Source organism: Rhinolophus hipposideros (assembly GCF_964194185.1).
Source record: "Rhinolophus hipposideros genome assembly, chromosome: 3".
NCBI classification, from domain to species: Eukaryota; Metazoa; Chordata; class Mammalia; order Chiroptera; family Rhinolophidae; genus Rhinolophus; species Rhinolophus hipposideros.
In genome coordinates this window covers 9044765-9059909 of record NC_138049.1, presented here as the reverse complement: position 1 = coordinate 9059909, position 15145 = coordinate 9044765, and the positions used below count along the sequence as shown (strand labels likewise).

Below are 15145 nucleotides of genomic sequence, written 5' to 3'. Positions count from 1 at the left end.
TTTGCCTCAAAGATGGAACAAGGGACTGTCATCTGTAAACAAAACTGCCATTTCCAATAATTTCTTCCTTATGATTGGGAACCTTTTATTATCTAACAGAAGATATTGACTGCCCTTATACCATAGAAGGACCCCATCTTTTCTTAACTGATCTGTTCAGAACTGCATCAAGTTCTCCACCATCTCAGAAAACATCTGGAAAGTTCTCCACCATCTCAGAAAACATCTGGAAAGCGTTCTATCTTCTTTTGGCCAAATGCTGGCCATGCTGTGCATCGTAGAACACCACACGGTTCATAAGATGGTAGTAAGGGCCATTAGCACCTCACCACCGAACATTCCCTGTTAGCACAGTAGGCTGTGTCAAGGGTATGATGGAACCCACTGTGGCCCCACAAGAATTGTAGGTGCGTTTAAAACATTCATGACACCTTGACATGAGTACATTAACCCATTCGTGTGTGTGTGAGCAGCATGTGTAAGTTCCATGAGGGCAGGGACTTCATTTGTTTTATTTGCTGCTGCGTTCTCAGTACCTAGAATAGTTCCTGGTACATAGCAGATTTTCGGTAAATATTTGTTGTTTAATGAAAGAATGGTAACATCGAAACACTGAAAAATAACCTCCTTGTGCTTCAGTTTTTCATTTTGTAAAGTTGTGAAGGTTCGTCAAATTTGTAATTAATAATGCCTTATGGAAAATAATTGCCTTAGAAGCTTTGATTATTCAATATAATTCTTCTGAATTCAGAATCAAATATCTTCCCTTTCAAGTGCATTAGTTGAAGCAGAGGAAATAAAAGGTTTTTTAGTTACCGAGTCAGCTAGTAATAGAACTGGGATGTTTTCTTGGCTAATCAAGATTTCTTTCTAGTCTTTCCTTCCTTATTTTGTAACTAAATGTTTTTAGCAAATAAAGTTTTCTGTATTATATATAAATGTGACCTAACATCCACCAGCACCTAGATAAATTTCATATTTTATAGGTTCTTGACTTTGGATAATTGAATTTATCTAATAAAACTCTGAAGGATACCATTGACTACTTATTTTTACTGTGTTCTTCCTCAGCTTGTGGGAAGTGATACCAAATTATGCAGAAAAGATTCATGTAGCTTCTGTAATTGGGTAGTGATGGTCAATTATTTAATGGGCCATATCTGCATAATCTGGAGATTCTTCTTTTGTAGTACTACAAGAGAATGCTACACATAATTTATACATGGCAGAGTTATTATGTGTTAGCAAGAGAATTTAAGGGTTTCAAGGAAGTGCATTCATTCAAGTGCATTCATTCTTTGTAGCTGTGGTTTTTAGGAAAGGGAAAACAGTGATGGTCAATAGATACTTACAATTAGTTACATCCAGGAATTTGGATCTGATAAAATGTGAGTTGGTTCAGGTAAGGGTTGGGGACCATCTGAATACTTTTGTTCAGTTTTTCACTAAATATGGCCTCTTTTATTTCTGATGAGAAGTGAGCTATTATTTTTTAACATTTCCCCCTGTGTGTAATGGTTCAATATTTTTTCCAGCTGATTTTATCTTTTGTTTTCAACAGCAGAACAATGACATGTCAAGGTGTGGTTTACTTGATATTTATTCTGCTTATGAGTTTACTAAGGCTACTTGGATCTGTGGATTAATACCTTTCATCAGTTTTAGAAATTTTTCATATTTTGTATAGTCTCATACATCATACATCTTGGATACTTTATTCTGTTTGTTTGTTTTTTTTTAATCTTTTTTTCCTCTTTGGGTTTCAGTTTGAATAATTCCTATTGGTACGTCTTCAAGTTTACTGATCCTTCCCTCTGCTGTGTCCCATTTATGTGGAGCCATTTTTGATATCTTATTTTTTATTTTGAACATTTCTATATTTTACAAATGTTTTTTTAAAATATAGTTTAAAACATAATTTCCTTTCTTCTGCTGAAATTCCCCATCTGTTCCTGTCCAGATTTTATACTGGATCATTTAATATATTTTTGTAGTTATTCTAAAATCCTTGCCTAATGATTCCAACCTCAATATCATCTCTGGGCCTGCTTTTTTTGGTTATTCCTTCTCTTGACTATGGGTTATATTTTCTCTCTTCTTTGTGTACTTTGTAATTTTTGATTGAGTGACAGATATTGTGTGTAAAAGAATTGTAAAGGCTGTAGTAATTTAAAAGGGCATGCTCTTATTTCAGGCCACTGGTGAGTGGGTTGAGTCAATCTCATTTGTGTTTCAAATGGATGTGGGTTTTATTGAAGCATTAGTTAGATTGATTTCATGACAAATGTTTTGATGGTAGAATCAGGACTTTCCTTTTAGCAGGGTTTGGGATCTGAGCCCTGGCAAAACTCTGAAGATTTCTTTACATGTCACTGCCCAGTACGAGCTAACCAAACTGGAAGATTTCTGCTTTTTAGCCACACTGACAAATTTTTGGGTGACTGGGGAGATTTGTTTTAGTCCTGCCCCAATATTTTATACCTCAGGACATCTCTCTCTGTCCATCTGTCTGGCCCCAGCTTTTGGAGTCTGCTGCAGTGCCCTGGATGAAGGCCTGACATACCTAAGAAAGATTTGTTCAGTTTTTATGCTCTGACTCCTCCTTTACCCTTGGGGAAGGTCCCATAGGCATCAGGGCAGATGTCTCTCGACTAATCTGCCCCACCCCCAGCCTTTGTTGTACTCTTGCTGTGTGTTTGGAGATGATCCATGGGAAAGATTTGGCTGGTGATACAGTTTTTCTTTGGCTGAGGCTCCTTGGAATTTTAATCCTATATGGCAGTCCGCATGTAGCTATTAAACTTGGTTAAAATTTATCTGGTTTTTCCTTACTGCTGCCTATGGTGGATTTCTGTTCTTCCCATTTTGCCAGGAATGAGCAGATGTTGGCCTTTTTTCTTTTGGGAGGGTCTTGACACATTTAGGGTTCTTCGCATCCTCAGTCCTCTGATACATTTTTAAAACTGTACTTTTATAGCTAAACTGGTTTATTCTCATTGTTAGAGTGGGAGTGATTAAAGCTTTCAATTTGTGATTTCATTAAACTTAATATTGTGTTTCTCATATTAATTTATGTTGGTGCATATATATATGTAATTAGTCTTATTACTATAAAACTAATTCTTTCATATTCTTTCTAATCTTTCTTTTTTTGACTTATTGATTCTTTATATTCACTATCATTTTATAGGGTAGAATATGCAAGGCTGCCACTTCATAGATTTTGATTTGTTCTTAAGTGTATCCTGGCAATGACCGTGACATCTAGACCCAATGTTCAGGTCTGGGTAACTGAGATTAGCATGGGATTCAATCTGTTATGCTTTTACATGACGATAAAATACTTATCAAAATGATAAATCATGACTATCAACTGATCATTGAAGCTGTTTACAATTAAGAGCAAGGTTTAAAGAAATGTATGTCCTCAATGGAGTATTACGCAGCCATAAAGAAGAAAGAAATCTTATCATTTGCAGCAACATGGATGGATCTAGAGAACATTATGTTAAGTGAAATAAGTCAGAAAGAGAAAGACAAGTACCATATGATCTCACTTATATATGGAATCTAAAGAAAAGACTATGTGAATAAACTAATCAGAAACAGTTTTGGGGACACAAAGGAAAAACCGAGAGTTGTTAGATGGGTGTGGGGGGGGGGGTTGGGGATAAGGGGAAAGGTGAAGGGATTTGGAAGCAGCTGGTAACCACAAGATGGCCTCAGGGTTTTTTTGAAAATTAATTTGGGGAAGGTATTCAATAATGTTGTAAAGATTTTGTTGGGTATCCGATGGACATGCGTCCTATTTGGGAGACCACCTCAGGGATACTGTGGATACCTGATCATGGCATTGTACACCAGAAGCTAAACATTAATGAATGCCAACTATAATTTTATATATATAATGTGATGGTTCAGTGTGAGGTCGGAGGGATAGTGGATGGGGGGAGGGGAGGTCACAGTGTGAGGGATATAAATGATGAACGTCTAAGTATTACCTTATCTTGTACACCTGAAACTAATAAATAAATAAAAAAAAAAAAAAAAAAAAAAAAGAAATGTATGTCCTTAGGATGAGTGAGGTACTTTTATCAAAAATTTCATCTTTACCGTCATTGTTTAATTTAGTGCTAGTTTTTCATTGATTTTAAAAGAAGGCTTTAACTCCCCTCCTGCCCCCCGCCCCCACTCACTTATAATACTTTGGTTTGGAAGCTCTTCTCTGATTTCACGCCTTGTTTAGATATAGCCCCTCAGAATACTTGTAATTAAGATTCTGCTACCCATCTCTTCTCAGGTAGCTGGCGTTCGTTGACAATCCTGATAGAAGGGATTTCTGATGAAATCAGCCAGCCATTAGCCCATCCACGCTTCTGTCTCCCTGATACTGTACATGACAAAGAAAATCTCTTCCTCTGCCACGATCAGTCCCAGAACAAACAGAAAAGTGACAGGTGTGTGTGTGTGTCCCTCAACTCCATTCTTCCAATCTCTAGAAGTTGTACCATCATTAATTTTGGCCTATTTTTGCCTCTACTTCCTTGGCCTTTCACAGCTGAGAGCTAACCTATCATTAGAATGGACTTCCCTGTCCCCCACTAGAGATTTTTGAAGTAGACTTGCTTTCCGCACTAAGGAGCCAGTTTTATTTTAAAACATTGTAAGCACATTTGGACAGAACATGTCATTTACATACAGGAATACAATAATTTCCACACATCTTTAAACTAGGTTTTAAAAACTGCTGATTTCAAAGTCGATGAGGACTGGTCTTGCTGTTGAGAAGCTTCCGAATGTGCTGGTGGGCAAGGTGGCTGCTAGCGGAGGGTGTAGCCAGCGGCCCTCTGTGCTGGATGTGGTTGCCTGAGATAGTCTTATCAGTGGAGGGAGCTCGGCTCATTACTTGGGAAAGAAGTGAAGTTTCATAAGTCTACTTACTATCTTTCAGTGGTTTTTCAGGCACTTCTCACAAATACAGAGGAACAGCTTATTTTAACACAAAGCACTGGAGTCTATTAGAGGAATTAGTTCTACTTACTGACATGGGAAATTATGACCTCTCCTTGTACAGATAATAGAAATAAAATAGGTCCCCAAAATGTGTGTCCCTGTCTACTTCCTTGACAAAGTCTCGTGTCCTTTTTTTCAGGATTTGTTCCTCTTACTCTCAGTAGCATCAGAGACTGTGATACGTTCTCTTCATTTGAAGCTTTTTCTTCCTTTAGCTTTTAACGTGTTCATCTCTACTTACCTTTTGTTATTTCTGTTTCTCCTGTATTACATCTGTTCTGTCCTCCTTTTCCTTTATTAATTTTGTTCATTCCCCTTCTGTCTTTCTTACTTTTTCCAGCAAGTTTGAATCATCATGGTGATCACTCTTGCTTTTTGCAATGTGACTTTTCTCTCCCTCCCTCCCTCCCTCTTTCCCTCCCTCCCTCTTTCCCTCCCTCTTTCCCTCCCTCCTTCCCTCTCTCCTTGCCTTCCTCCTTGCCTCCCTCCCTCCCTCCCTCCCTCCCTCCCTCCCTCCCTCTCCCTGTCCTGCTTGGAGCATCTGCGTTCTGTTCTAGTCTTGCATTTCCTCTTGTGTGTCCCTACCCAGGTGTCCTCTGATGCCCAGAAAGCAAGTCGTTGAGAACTGAATGCGCTGTTCATGGCTCCACCACTCTCAGTAAAGACAACACTCTCCTAGTCCCCAGAATTCATCCTGGAAATGTTCTCCCCTTTCACCCTTTCTCACCTACTTTCGGTCATTCCAGTTGACTAATCCTTCTTTAAAATATCTCCTAGGCTGCATTATTTCTCTCTGTTTCCATACTTAACATGGTGGTTTTCAACATTTTCACAAAATCTTTAATCCTCCTCCCATAAAAAAAAAAGGTGGAGTGTAATTCTTCTTCCTCTTGAATATAGGCCAGGCTTAGTGACTCGGTTCTGAAGAATAGAACATGGCAGAAGGGACGCTGTGTGATTCCTGAGGCTAGGTTAGGATTGCGATAAAGTTTCCGCCTGGTGTGTGCCCGCTCTCTTTCTCTCTTACTTGCGACATGCACCTCTGGAACCCTGAGTTGCCGTGTAAGGAGTCAGCCACATAACACAGAGACCATGCCAAGAGACTCTAGGCCGCATAGAGATGCCGTTGGACGTCCCCGCTATTCCAACCTCCGCCTTTTTGAGTGTTTGCCGAGGCAGACATGTGAGTGAGTGAGCTTTCACGTGACTCCATCCCCACCTCCCTCAGTCTTTGAGCCTCAGTCGAAGCTGAATGGGGCAGACATGAGCTCTTCCTGCCCAGCTCTACCCACGTTGCAGATTCGTGAACAAAAGAATGTCGTCGTTTTAAGCCACTGGGTTTTGGGGAAGTTTATTAGACAGCCATAGTAACTGGAAAACTTACTACGAGAAACTCTCAAATGCAGTTTTGAGACTGGTTTGGAGTTGCAGCGATTAGTGCATAACTAACAACACTAAAGTTAGAGCGCTGAAGTTGGAGAATTTTTCCAAATTACGGTACAGTCAAGGTCAGCTCTTCTCACCACTTCCGTTCCAGTGTGCCTTTGAGTGGGAGAAAGGGGTTGCAGCTAGGTAATGCATCCACAATTGTGTCAACCTCCAGATCCCCTTTTGGAGGTGTCCTTTGTCACATGTGTCCTGATGGGAAAGTAGTTTGAGCCCCAGGGGTCTAGGCCCTCAGCACCCCACTCCTGGACCACACTTCCAGCACCCCACTCCTGGACCACACTCCCAACTTTTCTAAAGTTTCCTTCTGTGCTGTGATAGTTACGTTTATCGTGATAGACTCACACACCGCTGTGTGGAAAGGTAATCCACACAGAACGGTTAAAATCAATGTTCAAGGCCTTTCTGTTTTCCTCGCAATTTATTAAAGAGTGATGGATGAGAACCTCTTTCTCTAAGATCTCTATGTAAAGCAGTCCCCCATCTGTTGACTTTGGAGAGCCCTGGTAGGGACAGTTCTGTGACACTGGTGTGTCTGAGGATGTTGACTTTCCCCCAGGCTACTGAGAAGGCCAGAGGCCTGGCTTCTGACCCACCAAAGCCTTTCCAGTAACAGCCTGAGGTGGCCTCGTGGCTGCAGAGCCAGCTGCCCCAGCAGTGGGCAAGCAGACAGCTGCTGACGCCCAGTGATCTGATCTTTCGAGTAGGCCTCAGATTTATATAATCAACACAATTTATCATCTTGAATGGTACTATTTTCGGGTCTTTTAATGCCATGAGTTTCTTATACACACATTCCTGATGGCAGATAAGGGCATTTTTGAACATATAAGCCAAAGTCAAATTAAATTCTGCAGCTATATTTAGTCTATTTGTCTTTCTAACCAGGGAGAATTCTTTACTTAGATTATCTCACACTTCCTAACTATATAAATTTTCCTGCTTCTTTTTAAGATAGCAACCCATGCAAATTAAATTCCAGAATGGTTCTAACACTCACATTCAAATGGGGATTGCTACTCTATTTAGAAGACAACTGAGTTTGTTTGTGTTCTATTTCATTAGCTATAAGCATATTTTGCCCAGGTATTTCCAAAGATATGTTCTTGTCTTTTGAAAGGTAAATAGATACTGATAGTTAGAGAAGCCCACTCATCGTCAGGGCTAATTATCTGTTATCTAGTTATTATCTAGTCAGGGCTAACTAACATTTTTCCTATCATGCAGAGTTGACCCTAGTTGGTATTTTCAAGAACCTTCTCAAGCTTTCTTGAATGGGAGTCCTGACCAAGCATAAAATAGGAGAGTTACAGTGTAGAAATAAGTGAGGAGTTGTTTTCCCTTCTCCTCATTCTCTTTCCCCTGTACCGATTTTCTCTTGTTGCCAAATTACCATACACATAGTTACTGCCTTAAAATACCACAAATTGACTGTCTTACAATTCTGTAGGTTAGAAGTCTGACCCGGGTCTCCCTGGATTAAAATCCAGGTTAGCAGGGCTGACTCCTTTTCTGGTAGTTCTAGGGGAGTGTCCATTCCCCGTCTTTCCCAGCTTCTAGAGCTGACATGAGGCAAAGCCAGTGTTTGCAAAGCCAGTGATGTTCCATCTCCCTGTGCCTTTCTTCTGTAGTCACATCTCCTGCTGACCACAGCCAGGAAAGGCTCTCTCCACTTTTAAGAATCCATGCCATTAGATTGGGCCCACCTAGATGACCCAGGCTAATCCCCGCATCTCAAGGTCTTTACTTAATCACAAAGTCCCTTTTGCTATGGTAGGAAACAGTCACAAGCTCTAGGGATTAGGACTTAGACATCTTTGGCTGCCGTTATTCTGTCTACCACACCCCAATCCTTATAGTATTCTATATTAAACTGGACTTGAAATGCTAGAGACTTTTATACACCCCCCTGAGAAGGACTTGTTAATCAGACAGCATAAAATGGGTGCACAAAAGGGACACCCTGGTTATCAGCGGAGTTCCGAGGAATTCAGGAGATGAGGGAGAGTATCTCAGGGCCAGACTGTCCCAGTTCACATCATGGATACAGTCCTCAGGGAAGCTGACCCCGAGACAGCGATTTGCCTGTAGGACGCCTACCAGTGGCTGCTCTGGGCTCAACACGTGCGAGGATATGAAAGCAGCACTGGGCAGGTGCATTGCAATCACGTCTCATGCTGATCTGCCAGGCAAGGGAGCAGCAGGCTGTTGTACGCCTGCGTAAGCAGCGACTGATATGGGCTGCCCCAGGAAGGGGGCAAGACCTAGGGCAAGGTGACTCTCCCATCGCAGGCGGTTTCCCGAGAGGGATTTGGCTGATAGCTGGCAGATGCCCGCATTCTGGCAGCCAGGAGAATGAAAGCTTCTGCTCTAAAAGAATGGACAGTGAAGAGAGGGCTGGACGGGGGTTATCTGTCTGGCTGACGACGTGTCCACTACAGGTAACAATAGATACCTTTTGCAGATAGGTCAGCTGCCCAGTGGGGATGACCCAGGCATTGGTGGGAACAAATCAACTAACTGCAGGGGAAAGAGGGAACGCAGCCTGGCAGGCAACGGATGGGACCAGGTGGCCCCAGTGACTTCATCTGATAGAGTTTGAGACAGGGAGGTATGTCATGAAGAGCAGGGTTTCAGGCTCAAGTCTGAGGTTCAGCAAAAAGCTTTGTGCCCAGGGGAGCAGTGGACTGGAAAGTGCCAGGCAAGGCTCCAGTTCTTAGGGTTGCAGAAAGGGTCTCACGTGTAGGGAACTTGATGAGGTCAGGGTGGGGTTGTCCTGGGACTGGACACAGTGTCCAGGTGGAGGGAGAGTCCCCCAGTGGTTGGGCTACTGCTGCTCTAACCCCTCTGTGCCCTCATCTTTTTTTTTTTTTTTTTTTTTTTTTTTTTGCTTTTTTATTTATTTATTTAATTAATTTCAGGTACACAAAACAATGTAATAGACATTTACACCCCTCACAAAGTGATAAAGTCTGTCTCCCAAAGACTTCCTATTTAATTAGCACAAAATGAACCACTAGCAGGCGTAAAATGAAAATGAAAAGCCAAAAAGCATGTAAGAATCACCATCCACTACACACACACACACACACACACACACACACACACACACACACACACACAAAGAATCCTTTAGAAATCTCATAGATCGATAAAGTCCTAGAAACACGGGGCCAGACTGATATTCAGACATAGCAGGCAGGCGAAAGTCTAACAGCATCAAGCTGAGGGAAGCCAACAGAAGCAGCACACAGACTATCACTCAAAAAAGGAAAGTGAATAGGTCCAGAGTAGGTTTGGTTACTGCCTCCTACTAGAAGCAGTAATGAAATCTGTTACATCCTCATACAGATGTATCACATAGCTCAGAGACTAGTCACAAACATTTATTGGTGTTGTCCACAGAGTTCATGTTATTCTTCCATCTTTAAAACTTCACATTCCACAGTGTTTGCACATAGGTCAATATTTTCTTCTGTATTTACTATAAAACATAGTATTACATATAAATCACAAGTTTTGGTACATCAGTTCTAGGTGAAGAATTTATCTTTAATTCTGAAATTGATACATTTCCTCAAAAAATTATCTGATGCAAACTCAGTATATGTTCAAAAATTACATTTATCAAAATACAAGGTTTTAGGATAATCTTAATTATTTCATGTTTAGTGAAGTTTACTTGGTGGTAAAGGCTTTTGTTTTTCCTTCAGATTTCTCTGATTTTTAACGAAGTCTTCTAATTATTCAGAACATTGACAGTTTTCTTTCTCATGTGAAGTCTCTGAAGTACAATGATAAGCTGAATCCTGATAGGTCTTCTGACATTTACTATATTTATAGCATTTCATACCCCTTTAACATAGTTGCCTAAACTACATGCATTTAAACAATGGACACAAATCTTTAAGAGCTCAACAGAGTAGAAACTTAAATCTTGCCTAACAAACAAACAAACAAACAAACAAACAAAATAAACTGGTGAAGATCTGTCAGTGGGGGATTCTGTTTCACCCAATTATTCAGACTCTAGCTTTTTAAACCTGCTGTTCTATGTTCAGTACACAGCACCAAAGTCTGCCATGGAAATTTCTACATTCCAGTATAATACAGATAGGAACAATATAAGGGACATTTTAAGGTCCGATTTAGCTTAAATGTAATAACATCATATTCCATGACCAGCCCCACCTGGACTGGGAAATTTAGACAGGCTATGTGCCTAGCACAAAAACAAATATTTAAACAATTTGCCAGTCCATATGCCACGAGCTTCTCCACTGTGTTGTATGAGTTCCTTTAGGATATCCCAGATTTATTATTTTTTCTCTTTGGTGTGGATTCTGTTGTGATGTACTCTAAGAGCTGTCTTACGGACAAACGTTTTCCCGCATTCATTACATTCATAGGGTTTCTCCCCTGTATGAATTCTCTGGTGTACTCTGAGAGTTGAATTTTGGGCAAAAGCTTTCCCACATTCATTACATCGATAGGGTTTCTCCCCTGTGTGAATTCTCTGATGTGCACACAGGTGTGTCCTTTGGGAGAAAGTTTTCCCACATTCAGTGCATTCATAGGGTTTTGTTCCTGTGTGAATTCTCTGATGTACTCTAAGGTTTGAATTACGGGCAAAAAGTTTGCCACATATACTACATTCATAGGGTTTCTCCCCTGTGCGAGTCCTCAGATGTGCTCTAAGGTGTGATGTCTTGTAGAAAGTTTTCCCATATTCACTACATCCATAAGGTTTCTCCCCTCGGTGAATTCTCTGATGTGCACATAGGTGTGACTTTTGGGAGAAAGTTTTACCACATTCATTACATTGATAGGATTTTACACCTGTGTGAATTCTCTGGTGTACTCTCAGAGTTGAATTATGGGCAAAAGCTTTCCCACACATACTACATTCATAGGGTTTTTCCCCGGTATGAATTCTCTGATGTGCACTGACATACGACTTCTGGGAGAAAGATTTCCCACATTCATTACATCCATAGGGTTTCTCTCCTGTGTGAGTTCTTTGATGGACTATGAGGGCTGCTTTATAGACAAACGTTTTCCCACATTCATGACATTCATAAGGTTTTTCCCCTTTGTGAATTCTCTCATGTCCACTAAGGTATGATTTCTGGGAGAACGTTTTCCCACATTCACTACATGCATAGGGTATTTCACCTGTATGAATTCTCTGGTGTGTACTGAGGTGTGTCTTCTGGGAAAAAGTTTTCCCACATTCATTACATCCATAGGGCTTCTCCCCTGTGTGAATTCTCTGATGTGTACACAGGTGTGTCCTTTGGGAGAAAGTTTTCCCACATTGAGTACATTCATAGGGTTTCTCCCCTGTATGAATTCTCTGATGTGCACTGAGGTGTGTCTTGTGAGAAAAAGTTTTCCCACATTCATTACATGGATAGGGTTTCTCCGCTCTATGAATTCTCCGATGTGCTCCTAGATGTGATGTCTTGGAGAAAGTTTTCCCACATTCAGTACATTCATAGAGTTTCTCTCCTGTGTGAATTCTCGGAGGTTCTTTGAGCTGTGCCATCTTGGAGAATGATTTCCTATATTTATTACTTTGATAGGGTTTCATCTCTGTGTGTATTCTCTCGTGTACTAAGAGGGCAGATTTCTTGTAAGATTTCCCACATTCATTGTTATCATAAGGTTTCTTCTTTGTGTGAACAGTCAGATGTTCACTGAGGTTTGACGTCTGACAGACAGTTTTCCTACATTCATTACATTCACAGAGATTGACCCCTATATGAGCAGCAGGATAATGAATAGTGTATGAATTTGAACAAAAGGATTTCATGCTTGCCTCACATTCAGACGTTTTCTCCTCTGAGTGGGTCCTCTCATGCTGAATGAGGTGTGCTTTCTCATAAAAGGATTTGCTGCATTCATTACTTTCAAATGACTTCTCTCCTATGTCACTTTCCTGATGTACACTGAGAAGTGAGTTTTGATACGAGTATTCCCCATATTTACCATATTCCCCATATTTACCACACTTGTAGAATTTCTCTTCTGTTTGAGTTCTCTGATGCACTGTAAAGTCTAATTCCTGGCAGAAGACATCTGTACATTCATTAAAAACATAGAACTTACCTCCAGTTTGTATCTTCTGATGTACTGAGCAGACTGAGCTCTGGCTCAAGTTTTCTTCACATACACTGCTTTCAAAAGCACTCTGTCTTGTGACAGTTCGCTGAGGTTGAGTGCAGGGTGAATTCCTGTTCAAGTTATTTTCACTTTCATTACATTCATAGTTTGTCATAGCCCTGTGAACTTCACTGTATTCCACAATGGTGGTTTTGTCACAGGATCTTTCATAGTCATTAATATCAAAGCGTTTCTCTCTTGTGCCAGCTCCCATTTGGTTAAATACAATTGCTTTATCACATTTTTCCCTAAATTCATCATCCTGACAGGGTTCCTCCCCTGTTAGACAACTCTGAGGTGTAACACATAGAACAGTGTCATCATGTAAAAATTTTCCAAGTTCATTGCATTCAAAAGACTGCTCCAGTGTTTGAAATTTCTGATGATTATTCGTACGACTGAGAGCTTTCCCATTTTTATTATATTTGCAAGACAGATCTCCAGTATGAATTTTCTCTTGTTTAATATCAAGCTGCAACTTTTCATATAAATTCATGTAATCAGCCTTCTCTCTTGAACAGTTTCTATCACTAACAATTAATTCAGAAACAAGTGACAAATTCATTCTACAAGAGTTACATTTACAGGGTATTTTTCCTGAAAAATGTGGAGTTAAATCCAAATTAATTGGTTTTCCTAAAACTTTCTGCCCTTTCTTACTCAGTGTGTTGTTATCACTGAGTATTACTTGCCACAGAGGTTTCTTTTGATTTTCCTGGTTCCCCTCAATGTGGACATCAACTTGGTAATATCCTGGGTACCTCTGGTTTAGGAATTCTTCCTCTAAGGACCAGGGCTCTTCCTCTTGCTCCAACTTGAAGATCACCTGGGGTTTGGTAATGCAATACCCCACGGAGACCAGGTGGCTGTAGTTCTCCAGCATCACATCTCTGTAGAGGGCCCTCTGCGCGGGGCCCAGGTACGGCCACTCCTCCTGGCTGAACTCCACAGTCACATCTTCGAATGACAGGGATCCCTGAGCCATGTTCATTTTCTGCTGCTCCTGGAAGAAGGTAAAAAACTGAAGGTTCCACCCCGGGTTCGCAGCCTCTGCTGCTGCACAAATCCAGCGACGCTGAGAAGGCGTCTCTCTTAGGCCCGAGCGGTGGACAAGAGGAGGCGTTACTAGGTGCACATCTGCCCTCATCTTATGGCCTGTGAGCCTGCCTCCATCTGGGGGGAGAAAAGGGAAAACGAAGCTGGAAACCAGGCAGAACCGGACATGTAACTAAATGTCCTTCTCAGTGCGTGTTGGACCTCCCTCCCTCAAAGAAGACTTTTGAATATTTCATTGTTTTCGTCCCCTCTCTCCACTTAAGACAGAATCATGGGAGAGATGAGTGATGCTCTAGAGAAACGTTTAAAGAAGTGCTCTCTCTTTGGAGTTAGGAAGACTGTGGACATGTTTTATAGTAATGCAGTAGATGGTATGACATTGAAATATCTCTTCTTTATTTTAGAACAAATATTGCCATTCTTATTTATTTTCCTTTTTTGGTTAGAGAAAGCCATTCTGTAGCCATAATGATTCCTCTACCAGTAGGGCTGCTCTTGGCATGTACACTGACCACCACAGGGAAGAGGAAAAGTGCTACGTGTCTGTACAGTAAACGTAAGTGTCACTTTGGCACGTGGCTTGCTTATTTCCACAGTATCCATAGTCAATTGGGTTAATTCAGCCTTCACAGAGAAATGGTTTTACTTGAAGTGTCTGGCCTCATAGTTTGATCAAAATAATTAAGACATTTGTGAACCTTTGTGATATTCTGGAGGGAACCTAAGGTGACGCCAGTTGTCAAGTTGATCAACCTTTGCTTTCCCGATTCCAGCACTAGGACAAATAGCTAAAGGTATCCCTCTGAACAGACTTGACTCATTTCCATTCCTTTGGGCTTGTTTATTTCCGTGTCTTTCTTCATGAATTTTTCACTTTTCTTCCACTTTTGCTAACATTTCTTTACTCCAGAAAGATTTATCGAGTATTCATTGCATGCCATGCATATGTTGGAGGCTGTATATCTATGTAACTTGAGATGCTGTGGTCTGTTGTCAGGGCCAAGATTAGTATTTTCTGAGTCTCTGAATGATCACAATGCCATGAGATAAGAAGTAAAGGTATTTGCACCATCTTTCATGTGTAGTTGTAGGTCTTTGTCTTTTCTTTGGATAGACTTAGATCTCATAATTTGTGCCTTTTCCCTCTTAAGATTTTTGTTTCAAAGGTAAAAAGCACTTGTTACTGTCACTCAGATGAAGAAAACAGACCCCCTGAAAAGTTAATGGGCTCGTGAAGAAGAAAGGTCTGGAACCAGAATCTCTTCATCTGCGTACTTTCCACTTTTGGAGCTGGGCTTCTTGGAGGGCTGGAGTCAACCCACATGGTAGTTGTCCCATGTGTGCTTTCCTTCGCATGTCACAACTTTTCTGAGGCTGTGCCTGCTGTCACTTGTTCTCCATGAGTAGGGTTTCTGGACAGGTATTCCTGCCCACTGTTGGGAATTTTGTTTTGCTTTCCCTTTCC

At 40.9% G+C, this 15145-nt stretch overlaps 2 protein-coding genes across 3 annotated transcripts in view; one reads left to right on the top strand and one right to left on the bottom strand.

The window, feature by feature from the left end:
* The window catches only part of ZDHHC14 (zDHHC palmitoyltransferase 14), a 263676-nt gene that overhangs the window by 5762 nt on the left and 242769 nt on the right, over positions 1 to 15145 (top strand). The gene's annotated exons all lie outside the window — the stretch shown is intronic.
* LOC308495839 (uncharacterized protein) lies at positions 10643 to 13721 on the bottom strand. The gene has a single exon (XM_081044308.1). It carries the CDS (start codon positions 13613 to 13615, stop codon positions 10778 to 10780), a length of 2838 nt encoding a protein of 945 aa, XP_080900434.1. The 5' UTR covers positions 13616 to 13721; the 3' UTR covers positions 10643 to 10777.

Coding starts and splice junctions, on each gene's coding strand:
- LOC308495839 (XM_081044308.1), bottom strand. CDS start 13,615: ATGAACATGGCTCAGGGATCCCTGTCATTCGAAGATGTGACTGTGGAG.